The 20,760-nt window shown below is 43.6% G+C and overlaps 1 protein-coding gene across 1 annotated transcript in view; it reads left to right on the top strand.

The window, feature by feature from the left end:
* The first annotated feature begins 380 nt into the window (after window positions 1–380).
* Window positions 381–20,760, top strand: part of COBL (cordon-bleu WH2 repeat protein) — a 167,126-nt gene continuing 146,746 nt past the window's right edge. The window contains exons 1-2 of the mRNA XM_075142377.1: window positions 381–412; window positions 653–718. Of these exons, the coding sequence (XP_074998478.1) occupies window positions 675–718 (44 nt within the window). The 5' untranslated portion in view covers window positions 381–412; window positions 653–674. The remainder of the gene's footprint in view (window positions 413–652; window positions 719–20,760) is intronic.

Genomic DNA, 20,760 nt, shown 5'->3' on the forward strand with positions numbered 1-20,760 from the left:
TTGGTTTTGCCAAGTTTCTGGCAAAAGAGGCGCACGAGGTTTTTCTGAGCTGGTGCTGCCGGTGGGGGTTCTCCGGCGGGTTTCCCCATCCCCTCCTCTCCCCCGCCGCGGCGTGGGCGGCCGCCCCGGCAGTGCCCGCGGGGGCAGCCGCCCCGTTCGCGTTTGTCCCGGCCGGTCACATGGAAACGGGTTTGCAGCGCCCCCGCCCCCGCCCGCCCGCCCGCGCTCCCGGGCTGCCCGGGCCGCTGAGCGGCAGCGGCCGCCCCCTGCCCAGCCCAGGCGCTCGCCCCCGGGGGCCGCGCCGGCAGCGCAGCCCGTCCCGCCGCCTGACCCTCGCCCCGCCGTGCCCGGCCGGGCAGCCCCCTCCGAGCTGTCAGTGCCCGCGGCGCGGCGTTGCTTCCCTGCCGGCCCGGTAAGGCGGGCGGGGGGCGGCGAGGGGCCGCCGTGTGCCGTCTCGGCGGGGCACCCCCGCCCGCAGCCCGCGGCCGGGGTGGGGAGTGCCGCGGGCGGAGGCGGGGGTGAGGGAGGGGGCGAGGCCGGCTCTCATTCCTCTGCTCTCCTCTCCCTCTTCCCTCCCTCTCCATCCCCCCCGCCGCCGACCTTCGCCGCTGCCCCGCTGCGGGACCGCGTCCGGACCGGCCCGTCCCCTAAGAAGCGGCGAGGGGGGCCCGGCGATGGAAGCCCTCGTGCGCCCCGGGGCCAGCAAGCCTCCCAGCGGGTAAGCCACCCGCCGCGACCCGGGACGGACCGGCCGCCGCTCGCCTCCGAGCAGGAGCGGCCCCGGGCAGCGGCAGCAGCCGCGCTGGCCGGCGGGCCGCGGTGCCTTCCCTCCCTCCTTCCCTCTCTCGGGGCGGCGAGCCGCCGAGGTCGGAGCCGGCGGGCAGGTGTCGGCGCCCCGCCGCGCTGAGCGCAACCCGCCCCGGGAGCGCTGTGGTGGCGGCGGGCGGGGGAGAGGGGGCTCGGCCGGCAGCGGGGCGGCAGGGGCAGGGGCCGGCAGGGTGAGCTGGGGTGAGGAAAGGTCAGGAGCGGGAAGAGGTGGCTGCCGCGCCTTGCCCCCGCGGGGGGGGCGTCCCGACCCTGCTGCCGTGGCCGCCCCTCCGTCGGCACGACCGGAGCGGTTGGGGAGCGGGGCTTGGTTTGGGGTGTGTTTCTTGCAGGGGGTTGTTGGGGCTGGCCGGGCGCGCTCCGGCCCTGAGGGGCGGCAGGCAGCTGGCGCTCGCAACTCCCCTCCCGGGCCGCCGCCGTTTGGAGCCGGGGCGCCGGGCGAGGAGGGAGCGGCCGCGGTGGGGGGAGCCGGGGCGCTGCGGCTCTCGGGGCGGATCCGGCCGGCGGCCGGCTGCGGGGAAGCCCGCGGCCGCAGGCGTCGGTTCTCGCCCGTGCGCCCGCCTGCCTGCCCGCCAGGCGCAGCCGCCGAAAGCCTGTGAAAGGGTCACTGAGCCGTCCCAGCCGTGGGTCCCTCGGCCCGGCCGCGCGGCCGCGGCAGAGGAAGGGGAAACGCTGCCAGTCTCGAATTAAAAATGCCAAAACCTGTCGGAGGTCGGTCGGTGAGCGCCGTGCCGGCCCGGCCCCGGCCGGGCCCCGGGCAGCTGCCTGCGGCTGCCGGTTCCCCCTGCCTTCTGGTGACAGGCACGGTGCTGGCAGCGGTCCTGCTAAATAGCAGTCAGCCCTAGTGTAAACCACAGGCGGGTTTGGGGTTTTTAAAGAGGAGAAACAAATACAGAATATGCCAGCAGTGGATTTATTAGTCTGTTAATTAAACAGCGAGGGCAGCAGCAAGATGAAGTCCTAAGCAATCTCTTTTGTCAGAGCAGAAGCTAGGCGAGTTTCAAGAGCTGTGCTGCCTGCTCACTGCAATTTACTGCTCTACTTCACACTGCACGGACTGAAAAAGACTGCGATTGCTTCAGCAGCTTTTTTATTTTTAGCTCTAACATATCATAAATTAATTTTCAGATAAATAGAAGACAGCTTTAAAGTACATGCTAGTGGGCTACAGTAGTTTTGTTAGGTTTAATTTCCTGAGTTTCTGAGTTTGGTAGGAAGTCTTGTAGTGCCTAACTCAGAAAGTAGAACAGGGAGCGACGGGTGAAGGAAAGATGCCGTTACTAGTGCTGTAGTAATGAAACCGTACGTGTGCAATGTTTCTTTGGCTTCCAGAGCATGACATAGCTTGCTGCTCTTTTTGTAAATAAAATGCCTTAATTCCTGTTAAAAATGAGCCTGTTTGATCGTGACCTTTTAAGCTAACCTTCTACGAAAAGCAGTAGATAGAACGTACTTCCCCTCCATGTATTTAGCTGATGTAATAGCATATCTGCTTTCTAAAATCCTGATGAAGAGCGAGATCTAGGATGCCAGTTTACACGTGTGCTTTGAAGAGTAACCAGGATTTCTCAGATGCAGTGCTGATTAAAAACTTGTCTCGATTGCTAGGTATCCAAAGATTCATTAGAGAATTTGAATTTGAAATGAGAAAATGTGTCGTTAGTGCATCTCGGAGATGAGCACTGGAGTCTGAGGGCATTTCTGAACAAACGTCCTGAATCCTACGTAGCCAGTTTCATCTGTGTAAACCTGTCCGCAGCCAGACTCTTATATCATGTATATGAACAGAAGTTACAGTAACTGCATTAACTTCAGTCGGGTCGCTCGTGATGTAGCTCAAGGAGGCAAATCCAGTCGTAAGGTGAAGATGTGCTTGCGGTTCTGTACAGCAAAGTGTGTGGGTGCGAATCTGCTCCTGTGGAAGCCGATGGCTATGCTGTCGCGCGCACCGACGGGGACTGCCTGTCCGTTTTATCTGAGCTGATTTCAGCCTTCAGATACTGCTTCTTGCCTTTTCTTGCAAGTCAGAGGTTCCCAGCCTGGATGTGCCCGTGCTGTCGGCAGCAGGTTTCACTGAACGGTGCGCAATTCCCTAGTTGCTAACATACGTACCGGCAGCTGGTGGATGTTTGGTCCTTAATCGGGTTTTACTCGTTCAATGAGGAAATCCGCTAGGGCCAGGAAGAGAGGGAAGCTTCGTCTGCCCTCATGGGTTCCCGTATGAATCCAGACGTGAGCCGCATCTATGGAGCGTGCCCGGGGAATGCTGGCTTTTCAGGCCACTGTGGTAGAAATGCCTTCCTTTCATGGCTGAAGAAATGCTATACGTGGTTCTAGCTTATTGATTGGGTTAGCTTGCAGTTACGAAAGGGAGGTTAAATGACCGCAACTTCACAATTTTTAACAAAATTTAGGCAGAGCTGTTGTGTCGCTATGTAAAACATTAACAGCAACGTTACGAGATTCCGTTATTAAACAGTGAACAAATTTCATGTATCATTTGGTACAGGGTAGAGCAGCTCTGCTTCGTGCTTTACACAAATAAATTGACTACATGTGTGTCATGGCATGGCTGCTTGAGAATTGCACATTTAAAAGCAGGATACTGTTGTGTTTCTTTTTGTTGTTTTAAATGGCAAAGGAAAAATGCAGTTTGTGCAGGTGTTGCAGGGTTTTTCCCATTTCTCAGTTTCAAAAATAATTGTAGACTTCAGTAGTTTCTAATTGCTAGGCATGAGTTTTGTAAAGCTTTACCAGGTCCATAATGCTTTATTTAATTAACGTTTATTTTAGCTTATGAAGGTGAATTTAAGACAATCATCATCAGCAGCAGAAATTAGGATTTATTCTTCTGTGATCATGCAACAGGTGCTAGAAGAGAGAAATAGACTTGTTTAAAACGTACTGCCTTGGTGTCTGCATCTGCCCTTACTTCATTAGGGAGAGCAGAGATAGGCCTCTCTGGGTGTCTTGATTGGTGATTTTTTGGACCACGATGTGGCATAATTGACCTGCATTGGTCACAGGTGGCATAGAGGGCTCAAGCCTAAAATGGGGACTTGCAGGATCAATTCTGTTCTGCTCCATTAGGAGCCTCGCAAAGTGCAGAGCATCTTCCCCTGTCACTGAAAGCATCTCTGTTTCCCATGGAAACCGGCGGTTCGTGGGTCCTTCTCCATGCCTTTACGTCTGAGCATAGAAAAGCTTCCTCTGGAGTCTTCAGCAAATGTGGGGAAAGCCTCTATGTTAAACAAGATGTATGAGTGCTTTCTCTAAGTAGGACCTTTGTTTTCTGTGCTTCAGCTTCCTTCCCTATCTCACAGGGCCTTATAGTACTAACAAATACAGGCACGCGCTAGCACACCTGCTTTGGAGGGACTTACCTGCTGGATTGAAGTGACCCTGGAAGTCAGATAAAGGTTGCGAAACGTCAGTAACGCTTACTTGCAGAACCTGGAACAGCAAACCCCCACGTACAGAGCACGTTGCACATCTCAACTTGTTGAAACCTTTTCCTGTTATTTTATGCTTACTGCACGTAGTTAAGCGGGTTACTTTGTAAAACCGCACATCCAGCTTAAAAAAAAAAAAGAAAGGAAAAGTTTATATTATGCTTATGTTTAGTGTATTATTTGTAAACCTTGTCTTGAAGAGCCTAGAAGAACTATTGTCCCCAGAACATCTATGTGAATGTCTGCGTAACACTGCTTACGCTGTCCTCTATCTCACCTTCAGATGTTACAGAAAAAGCGATGCAAGTAATCTGTAAATCAAAATTGGAAAACTGCGCAATTTGTATGTTTCTTCTGCTTTGTATTTATATGAGATTTTGATGTAATGTGCAGAGTACTAGACAGCAAAAGATGGTGACTTCAATTAGAAGTGTGGAGTAGCAGTGTGATACCTGCTTTGAAGGTTGCTACCTCGGCCAGTTGCAAGACTGACACTTGTGCTTTTGGCATTATCCTTCATGTTGTGTCCCTGTTCGTACGTGCACCACTCCCGCAGAATTCAGGCGGTGCTTCTTATGTGCACACCTGAGACAAGGAATTTCTCTGTAATATGTTTTTCTAGCACTGCAGGCAGCATTAGCTCTATCCTCCTCTCACAAGTAGTTTGGGTCCAAAGTATTTCTTTTTGTGTCAGTGGAGATACGTCACATTAAATAAAACTCAGATAACGGTGACAGAATAATTGTGCTTGCAATTGCATAAAATGAAACAAGGCAATTTTTATTGTGTTTTGCACCTCTGTATGAATGTAACCATTGACATGATATACTGGAAGACATTTGTGTTTTCAGTCATGACTAATATCTCAGGATTGCTGAAGATAAGCAAGCTAATTGTAAGAGTAAGCTAAATGGTGAGATAAACGCAATGCAATCCAGTCCTGACAGCTGTTCTTTCTGAATTCCAGTTTCCCACTTCTCCTATCTTACTTTTCCTCCTTTTATTTTCTTTTTCCTTTCTTTCAGAAATCTGTTAGTCTTGTACCAGCGTAGAGGATGAAATAGATGGCTTCTTAAAGTCTCTTCCATTTCTGGGCTGACTCAAATATTCAGGATTTGTTTTCACTCTCCCAGTCTCCCAATCGTCTCTCATTATTGTCTTTCCCATGGATATCTTTTGTATTTTTTCATCTTGCTCTTCTATGCCGCTCCTGCCACTGTGAGATGAAATTGAACCTTCTCTTTCCTACCGTCGCCTGACTCGTTTGTTCTTCATGTCTTTCCCTTGTAATTCCAGCTTCATTTTTCTGCAGGTTTTGCTCCTGTAAGTTTACATCTTAGTCAAATTGCTTGTCTTTATGAAAGCACTTTACTGCTCAGCAGGAGGTAGTGCTACATTTTGATGGGACAGATTTTACTTGCCACCCCATCTGGGCAAGCTGCACCAATTACAGTGAATTTCCAGGATGCTGCACTAGATGAAGTTGGAGAAAGTGGGGGGTTAGCTGCAATTTAGAGCACTCACATGGGTGCAGTTTTAGGTGATACTGACCATTAAGGAAGGCAACTTAAATATTTATTTTCAAGTCAGTTCAGTAAATACATGGCTGCTTTGTGCATAGTTAATCTTGCTAGAGAAGTGGTATATTGCTTTTTGCTGAGTAATTGAGTTCACAGTACAGCCATGATTATGGCCAGAATGAAGGGATTTTTTTTTCTGCCTTCAAAGGAATGAGAGTTTTCTTGTATACGTGTATGTATTCTTAAGCATCTATGGTGTAATAAATATTTGTTAACATTCCTGTTGTCAGACTTGAATTATCTTACAAGCATTTATGAAGGCTTCCTAACAATATTCTTTTGAGTTAAAGAAGTACACGTAGGAGACTCCGTTTTATTTATATAGGCAAAAGTGTGAATGCATTTGCATGACGGGCTCCGAAAGGAGCCAGGAGGCCTGTGGCAGAATTAGGGAAGTACCTCACTGCTCCTGAATCGCAATTCAGTGCCTTAACAAGTGTTCCCCTGTGTCTGGCCTTTAGCTACTCTGTTAGCATCAGCAAACACTTCATTTTCTGGCAACGACTGCGTTCTGTATTCTGCAGCTTTTTGTGTTGCTCTGGCATTGTGATTTCCATGAAAATTGACAGCTTTCACACTTTAATGCTTCTTCTAAGACATTGAGGGGTCTTCAGAAATTTATTTTTCTGTAGCGGCTTAAGCCAGCTCCTGCATTAGAATTTGAGAATGGGAGAAGACTTAAAATCCGTGTTTTCAGCTAAAATTGTGATTTAAGGATCTTTTAAAAGTAGCTGCATTTCCAGCTAATGGAAATTACAACCCTTATTAACATATTAATCCTCTTTATGTATAGAGTGTTTCCAGAGCTGTTGGTTGCCCAGTGAGCCAGGCTGCTTATCGTTAAATAAGTGACACTGGGAATAGTATATTGTTGTCATAGCTTCAGCATGAGAGTGTCAGCGATGAGCCAGGGACTTAACCCATGCCAAGGAGTGAGTCACAAAGGTTGCGTGGCAGGGCTGCGCTGCGATGGTGCTGACACGCAGCATCTCGTGCCCGCTTTTAGTCCCCATGCACCCCATGAAACGTTGTCTTTTCAGCTTCGTTATTCCCCCAGCTAACGAGCTGCCTAAGATGCTGTGCATTTGTGCAGATCGAGAATGTTTTTTTCTGTTTATGTTCCTTTGTTCTCACTATAGCTTCCAGACTGAGAGTGTCTACAGGATAAAAAAATTTACTTCTTACTGCTGACCGTGTAAATTCAGCCTGATATTTGCGTGCTAAGCTGTGCTTTATGTGTTCCTTGCGATGTGTGAAGAGAGTTGGCAGTCTCCTCTGTTTCAGTGATGAAATGCGAGTTATAAAGCTTTCTCTGGTAGTCAAAAAATGATACAACACTGGCATACTTTTTTTTTTTTGAGGTGGTGAGTATCGTTAAAGCAGGTAGGAAAGGTACAAATGAAGTGAGAACTTGGCGTAGGCTGGGCCCGAGGTACTTTCAGAGGTGCAGCTGACAGACTGCGTTTTTGGGTTCGGTTCTGTGTTCTCCCAGTGTCTTAATTTTTATTAAAGGAGATTGACCTGTGCACAAGTTATAAAGTTGGTCTGTGAGTTGCTCTGCCTCTCTCTCTCTGTTACTGTGGCATATGCAAAGAGGAACGGCGCAGGAAGGTGTGATGGAGAGTCCCTCGCGTAAGTAATCACCAGCCAGGTAATCAGGGAGCTTGCTTACAGAAACCCACATTCAAGGACCTGCTTGGCACAGGAAGGGCTGAGGATTAAACCTGCGGTAGTTTTTATTACACCAAATTGTCAGGACCACCCGGCAGGCTGGGGTCCTCCTTTTTTATTTGAGCAAGAAGCCAAATAAACACAAGCCTCACTATTCCTGAAACTGTTGTGTGGCCATCGATGTTTCCATAGCAAGCTCCAGCAATGACCCAAAGGCTAGAAGAAATTGTGGTCTTTCTGAGCCATGCTGGTTTTGTGGTGGTAACAGTGAAAACTTCCTTTACTCATTAAAATAAACAGATAAGACGCAAAGTCATACCACTGGCGTGGAGCTTGAAGAAGAAAATTACGTTTTATGTTGTCAGTGTTCTAAATATAGCCATATTGTAAGGTTCAACAGCAAGTACCAATCCAGAAGTACTTAATCAGATAAGTGTTCCTTTATGTTTTCAGCAAGGGTGACTAACAAGCAGTATGATTCTCTGTTTGCCATACCTGTTTTCCTTCTCTGTGTGTTGGGTTTTATTTATATTAATGCATGCTGGTCCGATTGACTGTTACTGATGTTTTATTGTGAAGTTGAGCCAGAGGGTAGAGGTCTGTTGTTTTTTGGTAATCAAGGGTTAATGACTTTTTTCCTTCTTTTTTGAAGACCACACAAATACATAGAGATTTAAAATGGGTTAATGATGGTTAATAAGATGCTTTCTCAATTTTCAAACATTGTTTTAATAAACATATGTGCTACCATTCATAGTAAGACAATATTTTATTACTGCTTGTTTGTTAATAATTTTTCGATGGTTTAGTTAGACTAGAGAACAACGAAATTCAAGGGCCTGAGTACGAATGCACCACTGATGATCAGTTGCCGCTGTCTCTGAGGTCTGACGGTTGTTCCTGTTAGTCTGCTGGTCCCCTTTCCTCTGAAAAGGCAGTTTGTTTTTTTGGGGTGAGACTGCTGGATTTCTCCCTGGTACTTGTGTTATGTGGTGTCAGGAGATGGTCTGATGGTGACGTGAGGAGGAGTTTGTCCTCCGAGGCTGCACGGAGGTCCTTGTGTTGCGGTGAACGTAAGATCCACAAGATGCAGAATCAGCTCGGTCAAAGCCAACTTCTCCAGGGACACAGGAAGAAAGCTGCAACGAGCTCTGTTCTAGATTATCTAGATGACTTTTGTTTTAAAAGATCTTCTCCTCCTTCCTGCCCTACACGTCCCGCAGTGGGCGTTCTCCCATGCTCACCCTGAGGTCTGTTGGGAGCTGTGGCAGTGGCTTTCTGATGAAACAGAAAATAAAGTAGTAAATTCTGTTCAAGACCCTTTAAAATACTAATACATCTTTTATTTCTCTTGTGTAGAGTTATTTTGGGGTATAATAAGCATTTTTTTTTTCCTGCTTTAGCAGGTTCCAAAAAACAATAAAAGCTCCAAGTTATTTTATAATAAAACATATTATTTCATTTTTGTTCTTACTTCTGTGCTTAGATGGCTTTTCTTTCTGCATTTTTCTTTTTTGTTTGAGGTATCTTGCATATGCAGCAAAAATTACCACCTAGGTAAATACGTCAAGGATGGCATGTCTGATCTTACTGCGCAGGGGACATGTATTTTCCCTTTTGGTTTTATCTGAGAGTGCCATGAGGGGAGTCTCTAAAAGCAATAAATAGTTTCAGCCAAATCGGAAGAAAAAACTGTTTTCTGTGCTTTTCTTCGATCTCTCCTGTTGCAGTGCTTTATTTCTGAACGGCACAGCAGTGGTTCTGGGTGTTGATGAGGGAATATCTTGGTGCGACTCCAGATTCCTTCTTTTTCTGTTTTTTTTTTTTCTTTTTTCTTTTTTTTTGAGTAACTTCTCATGGTACTTGGTACAAAGCCTACATTTTCATGGATGCCAAATAAATTACTCCCGGGTTCCCTGGGGGTACAGCTCATGTTTCAGTGTCAGCACAGCTTTCTCTGCTCTAACCTGGCTCCGGGTGTTGCTCGCAGTCGCTGCTGACAAATGCTCTGATCGGTCCCTGCTAGGACAGGGCTTTCTCCTTGGGAAGGAGACCAGCTTTTGGCTTCTGCCGTGATTAAAATCTTGGTACTGTGACACCCTCAGGTGCTCCTAAGACTGACTCTACCAATTCATTAAATACAGCTACAAATAGGTCAGATCATGTTGCTAAACTGCCAGTGTTGTAATTAACACGTTTATTTATTTTGCTTGCTTTTAATTACCTCTGTTTCTTTGCCTGTGCTGAACTGGAGTCACTTGGTCATCTCATAGTAACACGGAGCAGCATCGCACGCTAAAATAATGTTACAATGTCAGATGTGCATAACCTTGTGCTTTTCATCGCACGCTAAAATAATGTTACGATGTCAGATGTGCATAACCTTGTGCTTTTCAAGACACGCAGTCTTTTTACTGTCTTGTTTTATGGCTCCTTAAGGTCTGTTGTGCAGCTTCATTCCCTGGGTAGTGCCATGTCAAGAGGGAGACAAACTGGGACCAGTTTTCTATCCTCGGTGAGTCCCAAACCCTTCCCGTACCCAGGGAAGCTGCAGATCCTCCCACCCTGGGCTGTGTGTCGTAGTGGACTTGCCTGAGCCAGCCTGGCAGGGGGATGCTGGGGAGAAACCAGAGTGTGCCAGGACATCATCCTCCAACTCCATCAGGGTTTTTATAAACCAGAAGATGTTTTTGCTCCTGTGCTTACATTAGTGAGTCGAGGATTGCCATCTTCAGATCAAGTTTGTTATTCCTGAATATAAGGTGTTAATGCAAAATCACTTTCTTCTTATCAAACCTAACTTTTCTGTTGTGAGGCAAGCGCAGATGTATCCGTGTATGATGGATAGAGAGTCCAGGATCAAACTTAAAAATAGAAAGAAAAAAAGACAATAGCTATGCCTCACCTTTTATGTGGGTAATTACAGAACAGTATTTTATCTTAAATTTAGAGAATTGTGAATTTTACAGTTTTAAGTAGCACATTTAGTTGGCTTATTTTGTCCCTTCATTTCAAGTCTTGTAGATTGTACCACCTTCGTAAAACTGTCTAGAAAGAGACTATCCAAGCACAGTCCTAGAACTATGCGGTGATGATTAAACCATTTCATGACAAAAGTAAAGTTGCTTTTCTTCTTAACTTTTAAGCAAATACAGTTAATTAAATCTTCCTTCCAACTCTTGCATGGATTTGTAAGAAACGAGCATACCTTCCTGAAAGAGCGGTTAGTTATTCTGCAACTAGTATTTACCCAGTTTTCAACCTCACAAGTATCAGGAAAAATTAATCTTCTAAGGAAAATTGATTATACTTTTGGTGAAGAATTCTTCTTTCTGAAGAAGACAAATTGTGAGTTTTGGAAATAATTGAATATCAGTGGATGAAAGCTGTTACTTTATTTCGTTGCTTTTAGTAGTTCTATTTTGCAATTAATAAACAATATCAGTGTGTTTTGATCCTTGATGCCAGGATCAAAATACAGGGTCTTCCCCCCTCACCCCAGCTATATTGTTTCTTTCCATTTTTTTGAAGGTTTGTTTTCCTCCAGCCTCATATAAGGCAAACCAGAAATTTAGTTTTTCTTAGAAGCATCCTTTTTTTTTTGTTAATTTTTTTTCTTTTTCTTTTTTTTTTCTTTTTTTTTTCTTTTTTTAAAAGGCTGTTAGTGTAGTATTGTACAAAATGACTAGTAGGGGCCAGACAGATTCAGAGTCTATCTGCTCCCATGATTTATTGTCCTCTTTTGGGACAGAGACAGAGAGTCTGCTTGCATTTGCCAGAGAATGAAGTCCAGCAGAAGCAGTGGTTAATTGTTTAATGCAATATTGGAAATGGGGCTTTGGTCAGCTGCTCTGAAGCAGCTTGAATTTATAAGACCTGTTTAGCATGGAGGAGAGAGGGGCATAGATGTTTCCATTGCCTTAATATTCACCTTAATACAGAGCTGAAGGCATGTGGAGTTCAGTTTTGCGCCGCTTGACTTGCCTGGCTGAGATGTGCGACTCCCAAGCAGCTCTGCTGAAATCTCTGGGTCTGCTCCTGCACCGAACAGGTGGGAGAGGGACCGGCGTGGGCTTCACTTGGGCAGGTCGGTGAAATAGTTGTGGGTGCACACTGCTCTCGCCTCTTTACTGGAGGTTCTGGTTTATATTTTATGTTGAAGTAACAAAAATAAGGTAGCTCATTCTAAAGGGGGGGTGAGTTTGTGTGTGTAGGCAAAGATAGGTGAGTTCACTGCCTATATTCCCCTATATTCTCCACCTATGGTTGCTTTATTTACATGATGGTAAACTTCAAAGTGCCATTTTTCCACTAATATTTTACAGCTAAAGACCTTTTGACTAACAAGATATTGTTCATACTGGTTAAGGATAAAGAGGTCATTTGTTTCTGTTCTCACTTGTTCTTTTTGCAAGACCAGATAGAGCTAATATTTTTTTGAAAAGCCCACAACTTGTCATGCCATTACACCAGCCTTATTTTAGAATACTGCTCATCTATATAATTGTTTATTGTTTATTATTGTGTATTCTCAAATTAGCCATAGTTATTTTGGAATGAAATCTCTTTGCATTCAAGTGGTTAAATACCATACTTTCTCCTATTAAAAATGAGATCCAGGTCTACTGGAAAATACTTTACAAATATAAAACTGCCTGAAGTATAAAACCTGTTTATACAGATACCGTGGGTTTCTTGCCATGAAAAGCACCGTAAATTCCCCGTGCTGCTTCATTTTCATAAGGAGTTACTTGGAAAGAAATACTGCTTGCGGTGCATTGCCAATTATTTATATACTAATTTGCTACCTGAGAATAATTTCGGATTTTTAAATTCAGTTTAGTATTGAAGTAGTGGTGGGGGAAAAGGTCTTGAACTACTTCATATTTTATAGTTTAGCTTAAATTTCCCTGGGAAAAAAATGGCAGCGCTGAATTTTTTTTTGGGGGGGGGGAGGGGAGTTCACCTTTTAAAAGAAGTGGTGTATGTATGAACAGTTTTCAGTCATTATTTTTTAATGTAAATTCCCACTTACCTGTATTGTTACAGCACAAACAACTCTGTGCTGTATATAAAATACTAAGCTGTCTTCACATAAGTAGTCTCTGTGTGCAGAGCTTAGGTGCCAAATTTGAATAGCAGGCCATGTACAACGACTGGGGGCAGAGCTCTGTTCTGCCATCGTTAGAGAGGACATGCACGTCAGCCTCTGGTATAGATCAAGCCTTCAAGTGAATGACCCAAATAGTTGAAAAGGGGAAATAGGTACTCTTTCTTCTCTTTTATAGGTTATCTTTTGTACTTCAGCCTTTTGATTAATCTCAGAGAAATAGTCTAGCCTATGCTGTTTCTTTTTTTCCCGAGCAGATGGTAATGAACGTGTCACTAGCATGGAGACTGAATTTTCCTTCCCGGCTTGGCCAGGAAGAGGTAGGCAGAGTTACTTGGGAAAACATAATGTGGAAGTTCAGATTGCAAAGAAACCCCTCATGCCCTGTTTAGCACCTGGCTATACCTGTGCAACAGTATTCAAATAAATCTTTCATAAGCATGTTTATTTGAAGACAAAACCCCAAATCAGCAACAGGGGTTTTCCTGCATTAAATTGCTTTCACCAGGCGTTATTTAAGGTTAAAACCTTAAAACTCCCTAGAGAGACTTTTCTCAATCTTCTATGCAGCTTTTTCCTTTTACCGAGGATACCGTCACCGTGCATAGAAAGAAAAACAGTAAGTTCAGTGGTATTCAGTTGTACTATAGTGATGCCGTTAAGAGAGTAGAAATAGTATTGTCTTATCTTCCAGATGAGATGAACGTTCTTATAAAACTCAGGGAACTGAATGAACTGGAGACTTCATGTTCCTTTTGTGCCTTCTGAAGTGCCTGAGAATTTGTTCCATAGTGCTTATCACAGAAAATACCTCAATTCTTCAGAGTTAAATTATATAGGCATAGAGAGGTCCACACAGGAGCTGTTTTGGAGGCTGCTTTGCGTGATGTTGGTGGGTAGTACATGTGTGACTGCCTGGGAGCGGTGCGAGGGAGGCTTAGGGTATAGATGCTTCATGCGCAGCTTTAGTCCTTGCGTACAGGTAGTCTCAGCAGCAAGCCTTTGTACCAATGGGTAGCACAAGGGGGAATGCGTGCGTGGTGCTGATCTGTTTTGCTGCTTGTGGAAAGAAGTAGATTTTTCTTTGATCCTACCGGTTTGGTCAGCTCTCTCAGAATTGAAAAGCAACTGTGTGACTATTTTAGGATTCTTTGAAAATCGCAGCCTATCTCTGAATTAATGTGTTCGTATTTCACGTGGAGTTGCAGATGGAAGATTAAAAGCTGTGCTCTGGGCAATGTGCGTTGAGTAATATTGGAAATAAATGCTACCATATGGGACCTTGCTTCTGGAGCCAGCGTGTCCGCTGTGTCATACAGCTGTGCCGTTCCTTCCAGAATTGTTCTGAAATATATTTACATCGAGCAAATGTTGAAGTCTTGGATGGATTTATGAGGATAATGATCTGATAGACCATGCAAGCTTATAGATTATAAAATTTTCTGTACGCGGGGAAACTAAGTGTTCCCCGATGAAACTCCCTTGATTTAGGGGGGTGGTGCTGTGAGTTGAAACAAAATTTGGGAGCTGGCTTGTGTTCCTCAAAATGCATGTGGAAGATGAGGACCGAGGGATATCCGTTTTTACTGCTGCACAGTAGGTTGCAGCCGTATTGACATCTGATGTGGACTCAAAATTGCCTGAAATTCTGTATTGGCTTGTATCACTTGGTGCTTACGAGACGCGGTCAGTGTGTTTCTGTGGTTTGGCAATGGTGCCTGCAGATTTCACAAGTGGTGGAGTTCGGGTCTTCATGGTTTTATTAAAATTGTCTGAAAGTACGTGTACGTCCCTGGGAGCTCAGAGTAAATAGAGCTCACTTGGAGAAAACACTTGGAAAAAATGAAACTGTCCCTTGATAGTGAAGTTTATTCCTCCTGGCCTTTTTTTTTAATTCTCTTTTGCAAGTTTCTAATTTTGTGGCGTGACAGAGGAGGAGAATCGCGTACTTGAATTTGTATCTGGAGTAAAGTTGTCGCTGCTCGGGGGCTGCATTATAAAAGCGTTGGAAGGAGCTCCCTCTGCCATGGCTTGCCGTCTGACGGCCACGCTCTGCTCAGTCTCGTGCTCTTTGGTCCTCCCAGGTCTCGTCCACAAACCCGTAGCTCTTAGCAGAGCTGTGACTCCCCAGGTAGGCTTCAGCGATGTTCTGATGCCTCTAATTGTGTCCTTACTGCTGACATTGGCCCAGAAGGTCCCAAACCCAGCAGACCCAAGGGGTGTGTGTAAAGGCACAGCTGATAAAGGAGAGGTTTAGAAGTGCACAGCTGTGTAAATCGCTTTCCTCGAGCCGCTTGCCTTTGTTTCCCTGACATCTTTCAGTTCTCCCTGTGGTCTTCTCTCACCAGGGGTTCCTGTGCTGCAGAATAAAGAGGGGAAAAATGTGTTCACAAAATAACAAGTTAACTTGTCTAGATATAGTAATAATCATAAAGTTTTACATTATTAGTTGTAAATTTTGCAACCAATGTGTTAGAAGAAGCACTTAAAAACCTTAGATTTAGACTTACAGATAGGATTTAAGTAAGAACAGAAATTTTTTTTTCTCGCTTTGTCTGATTCCAGCTCTTTTCAAGCTTAGACAATATGAGTGTATTCTGATATACACCTTTGTAATTACATAAAATTGATAACAAGCCATATGACCTCTGGTTAGAGATCTAAATATTGGCATGAATTCATTTATTATGTCTGAGTATGTCTCTGTGCTTCAATCAGTCTGTAATTCATAATGCACCATCTGTATTACAGTTTGCATAAAGAAATGTATTCTAATAGAACAGTATTTCAATGAACACTTAAATGAGAGAACTGAGTAGGTGATAATGCACTTTTTTTTTTACAGTGAAAAATGTTTTCCTTTTTAAATAGCATTTAATACTTCATTGCATTATATTATTTTTGTCACAGTGGCTCAATTTGTATGCATGTATTCAGTAAATGGGGTTATATTGGTTTAGTACTTCAGTACATTAATTTTTTTTCACTGTCTCGAAACTTATTAATAAACAAAACAGGTGAATGTTGTGTAACTTTATGATACCATTATATAAGTTACGAAGTTCAGTTTTAGTAATGAAATTAAATGTAATATACAAAGAGCAGGGACCTTTTCACGTACAAAACTGACTTAGTCTTGAGTGAAAGTTCAGAACTCTTCTTTACTGGTGGCAGTTTCATTTTCCAGCAAAGCTGAAAGTAATGTTTTAATGTCTGAATCCAGTTCTAAAAAAAAAGTACTTGTGAAAATATGAGATTTTTCACTTTATATAGCAAAAATACATGGCATAACTTGCATGGTTTGGTTTCATAGTGAAGAAATTCTAGTTTAAATAAACTGCAGCAAGGTGCCTTTTAGAGAAAGGGGAGGGAAAAAAATACCATTTTTAGATTAAGCTGTAATATACAAAGCTCTTTTTCCTCCTTCAAATCTTTCTTGAAATGACCAAATCAAAAAGACTTTTGTTTTGTGAAGCCTGCTTTTTATTAACTTGATTGAGTTTTATTTACCTACTTAATCTGAACCCTGCCTCCTCCTTATCGTGTAAAGTCGCTTACTGTTGCTAAATATACCAGTGTATTTTAAAGAAGCAAAGGCGTGCGTGAGTACGACCCATTCAGAGTGGGGTTGTGGGGTAGGGAGGGACCTGCTGGTAACCCGAGAACAAGAGCAGATGCTAAATTAGCAGCTGGATCGTTAGGAACGAGTCCACAAATGTCTGCTGGGAAATTATCTTCTTTGGACGCATGTAGCGTGGGTGTGTGGGTTATTCAGAGCTTCTAGCATCTAGTTGCTCTTTACTCATGACTCAAAGGAAAGCTGTGGAGCCGCGAGGATTTTTATTTGTGGAGTGACTGTCAGCTTGTTTTTGTTGAAAGTACAGTCTGCATTTATAAATTGTGATTATTGTGCAGCATTTTTTATTAAGGCATGAAATTGGTAAATGACTGCAAGTGCAAGGAGATTGCTGGCAGTATTTTAGTTACAGAGTTAAGTAAAAAACACTAAAAGACCTGTGGAAAAGCAAATAACATTATAAAGGCACCATTAATAATCCCAGGGTTATGTTCTGTTTTCACCTTTAACATTAATAGTATCGACCATTGACTGCAGTCAGAAATAGATCAGATCATGTCTGGATGAGATCCCAAATTGTGACTGAATAATAAGTGATGTATGGTAAGTGGTAGCCAAGCAGGAGAATCCAAATAAATAAGCATCAGCGGGAAAAAAAAGAAGTAAGAAAGCTGTCAGAAAAGTGCTATTTATTTGGGATATGAAACTTTAATTTTTCTCAGTCTCTTGCTAATACATGGTTGAAATCTATCCAAATGTTTAGTGTAGCTCGCCGGAGTCTGCTCTTTCGTGCCTCCAACTACAGCACACCTTTGCCCATGGCAATACTATGGACTCAGCTATGACAAGGAGTATCTTGTCTGGCTTTGCTTTACGTTGAAAACCGATATATTTCATTATTCCTTATGCCAATGATTGTGTCAGTGTGTGCATCTACAAGTCACCGTTTCCCCACATTGAAGAACATGTCTTTTTTTTGTCGTTTTTTTTAGCTTATCAATGTGGTGAAAATGATTCAACTTTCTAATATAAACAGGTACTAAAATGATACAAATAGAAAAATGGTACCTGCATACCATGGCCATAGTGTACACCAAAAGCTTTTGTGATTTCTTTGTTAATCAGGGAAAAAAGCTTTCTTGTGGAGAGGAAGAAAGCCTTCTAGCTGACTAGCATGACTATACTAGTGAAAGCCTTGTCGTCAGCAGGATTATATTCAACAAAGTGAGATTGTGGTGTTCTGAGACAGTAGCTGTGATTTAAAAAACAAAAAAAACCCCACCAAAAACAAACCAAAAAAACCCCACCAAATGAACCCTCTCCAAACTCGTGTCTGGACACCCACCCAACAGTGATTTAACGCATGAAGGTGCTGTATCCTGTTCAGCTATCCTCCTCTAGTATTTCCATTCCAGTGCCAGGCGCTGACTCAGGCGAAAGTTAAGGCTTTGGGGCTGGCAGCGAGGTTTTCCGTTAAGATGTCAGGAAAGGCTCCACAGGTCATAAAGATGATTCTGACAGGAGGCCCCTTCTAGACGCTAATCTCTCAGCTATTTCAGAGAGGGATGCACAAAGTGGATGTTTCCTATGCTGGAGAGGATGAAGAAGAAACTTTCAAACAACTTTTCATTTGAGAATCCTTTTCTGCTAAACAACCCGGCAACTAGACTAGATCTTCCCTCCTTTTCCCTGAAGAATTAAGCATCTGTGTGAAAGAAAGGGAATGAGTTGAAGTCAGTGGGTTTCTGTGGGAGTACAGAAGCCCAAGGAAAAAAAAAGCATAACCAGTTTTGGATTGTGTAGTGGCTATTTGTATTAGCCTAAATATGGAAAAATGTTGAGTTCATATAACTTGTCAGAAAAAGGTGGAGATATTGCTTGGTTTTTGTGTGTCTATGTGTATACACACATAACATACCGAGTTTTAATTAACATGTTAATGTCTATGGTAGAATAGTGCATATATGTTACTCAGTTCCAAGTACATGCATGGGGGTGGTTTTATTTTGGGAGGGGGAAAAAAAAAGTTACGCTCTGGTATCTTTTTTACAGGGAAATTAAGGAGTGTGATTCTTTAGTTGCCTTTTGGTAAGGAATTGCTCTTCCATCTTTGTACACATTACTGTAGTTTAGCATTAACGGAAAAAGAGAGTAGCTTGGTCTAAATCCTCCAGACAATACACCCCATTCTAGTGGGGATTCAAAATCTGGTGCTGCATAGCTGATGTGCTGGATGAGACCGCTGTCTGTTGTGAGGCAGGTGGGATGGAGAAGGAAGAGAGTTAGGCAGTTCTTTGTGATCACCAGGCCAAGAGCAGCTACAAGTTTGGGTTTTGGCATTTGTGGGGGTTTTTGTTGTTTTTTTGTTTGGGTGTGTGGGTTTTTTTTTTAATGTAATACTTTTTTAAAAGAAATTAGTGTCTCCCCCATACAGCAGTTTACCATGAGCCTTTGTCACTAGCCAAGAAGGTGACACTAACGCTCGGAGAGCAGTCAGGCTGTTTCTGTGTACAGTTGTACAGGTTAGCCAGTTTGCTTGTCTTGCAGTATTCTTCTAGACGACAGTTCCATGCAGTTTTCTTATATATACACTTCCATGCCTTAAGCCAAAACAAAAATTAGCCTTTGCATTACTGTCTGTAAAATCATGTAGTTATTCAAATACTCGTTGCTGCATTGATTTGTATCTGCTGTCTTGTATCTGGCATGTTTGAAGCTTTGGGTAGTGTCTGGTTTTTTTCATTTCCGGTGTTTAATGTCGGATCCAAATACGAGAATGCACTGCATGGTCTCCGCGTGTGAGACTCTCTGTATTACAGAATTTCACTTGATTCTGCTCACTTTCCTGAAGGCAGCACATCTCCAGTGTACCTTAACACTTTTTGAACAATTATATTTTCTTCATAAACAGGACTAGATATTCAGGACCAGAGAATTCCTATTTGGCCAAATTCTCCTCAATTTGTTTGTACCAATGTGCGTCATTTTCTAGCGCTTCCTGATTTCATTTATGATGTGTGATAACAACATCATGAATGACTTGTAAAGCTCCGGATCACCTCCATGTAATTTTGTGGCAGACTGCTGTCTGTTGCATGTATGGGGAAGAAACCAACCATAAACTTCACTCTCTGCTCATTTATATCGGTGTAAATCAGGAGTATTTCTTTGTTATTCGTGATTTGAGAGACAGTAGTCCCTGTTTTTTAAGTGATGTGAATCTTTAAAACAGCATGTTTAATATAAATTATATAGTCATTTAAAAAAGCACTATTAATGCAGAGAAAATGTTTGTAATTTATCATAATTAAACATCTCCGGGGATTATGAGAGCTAGCCTGGAAGGTCTGGCTCTTCAGTCTGAGGCTTCAGTCCTGAGCTTGGGTTGTGTACAAGAGCCAGCGATGTCAGTTAAGGAGTCTGCAGAGCAGACCTTTTAAGATCACGTAGGCATGAGCTTAAACAGCACTTGGGATTAAACTGTTTACCCAGGTGTATGCATCCGTATTCTGTCAAATTTTATATCCTTTGAAATTGTGGTTAAAACAGACTCTTCCTTGGAAGTGGCTGATTGAAGTAAAATCTCTCTGTGGAGTTTTATGTAAAGACCCGGGGGCTGCTTCAGTGCTGCATCTTCTGGGAGAGAAGCGGCACAGAAATAGTGAATGCATGGTTTGATGCTTCCTTTATCCTTATTCTAGTTCCTGAACTGCCGCAGAAGCTAAAATACCTCAGGTACAAGTCAGAGCAGCCCCTTGAAAAACTTTATTTGTACATCTAAACATTGCATATACCAATCATTTTTTGCGTTGGGTTTGCAGTGGGAAATATTTTCCCTTAGTAAGGGAAAATACCTTGGCCTCAAGTATTTTTGTAAAAATGGCCTCAAGTATTTTTGTAAAACGTCTTTGCAAATTAGAATTGCTGCACAAGGGCCAGACTCAGAAATTGAGTCAGTTCATGTCTCTAGGACCGGTCAATTCTGCAAATGCCGGCGGAACAACAGATGCCCTAACTGTGTGAAGCCGTTCGTGTGGCTGCCTTGTGTCTTGCTGGTTGTGGATGAGCCACGGATGATGCAGTTTTATTACACAGTTCTGGGTCTGCAAGGCTAAATTAAAATACAATAATGAGCAAAATTTGTTCCAGTCCGCCACTGCCATCAGAAAGGAGGAACAGTCTCTTACATTGCATGTCTTTTGGTCTATTTATTCCTTTCATTATAGTATTGTCCTAGACCCTGACCATGCAGGGGTGAGCAAAGGTGGTGTTTTTTGCTGTTGGGAATTGCAGTAGATTCTTCCAACAGATCCAGCTGTTGGGAAATACAGTTTAAGCATTCAGACAGAATCCTCGTGGTTTTTTAACCTGTGTGAATGGAGGTGTTGAAGACTGACGTAAAAAAAAATGGACAGGGCCTGGGCAACGGACTCTAGGTGGCCCTGCTTGAGCAGGGGGGTTGGACTAGATGACCTCCAGAGGTCCCTTCCAACCTCAAACCTTCTGTGATCCTGTGTCTCTGTGTTTTATGCCGCCACTAAGTTG

This window comes from Calonectris borealis, chromosome 2 (assembly GCF_964195595.1).
Source record: "Calonectris borealis chromosome 2, bCalBor7.hap1.2, whole genome shotgun sequence".
NCBI classification, from domain to species: Eukaryota; Metazoa; Chordata; class Aves; order Procellariiformes; family Procellariidae; genus Calonectris; species Calonectris borealis.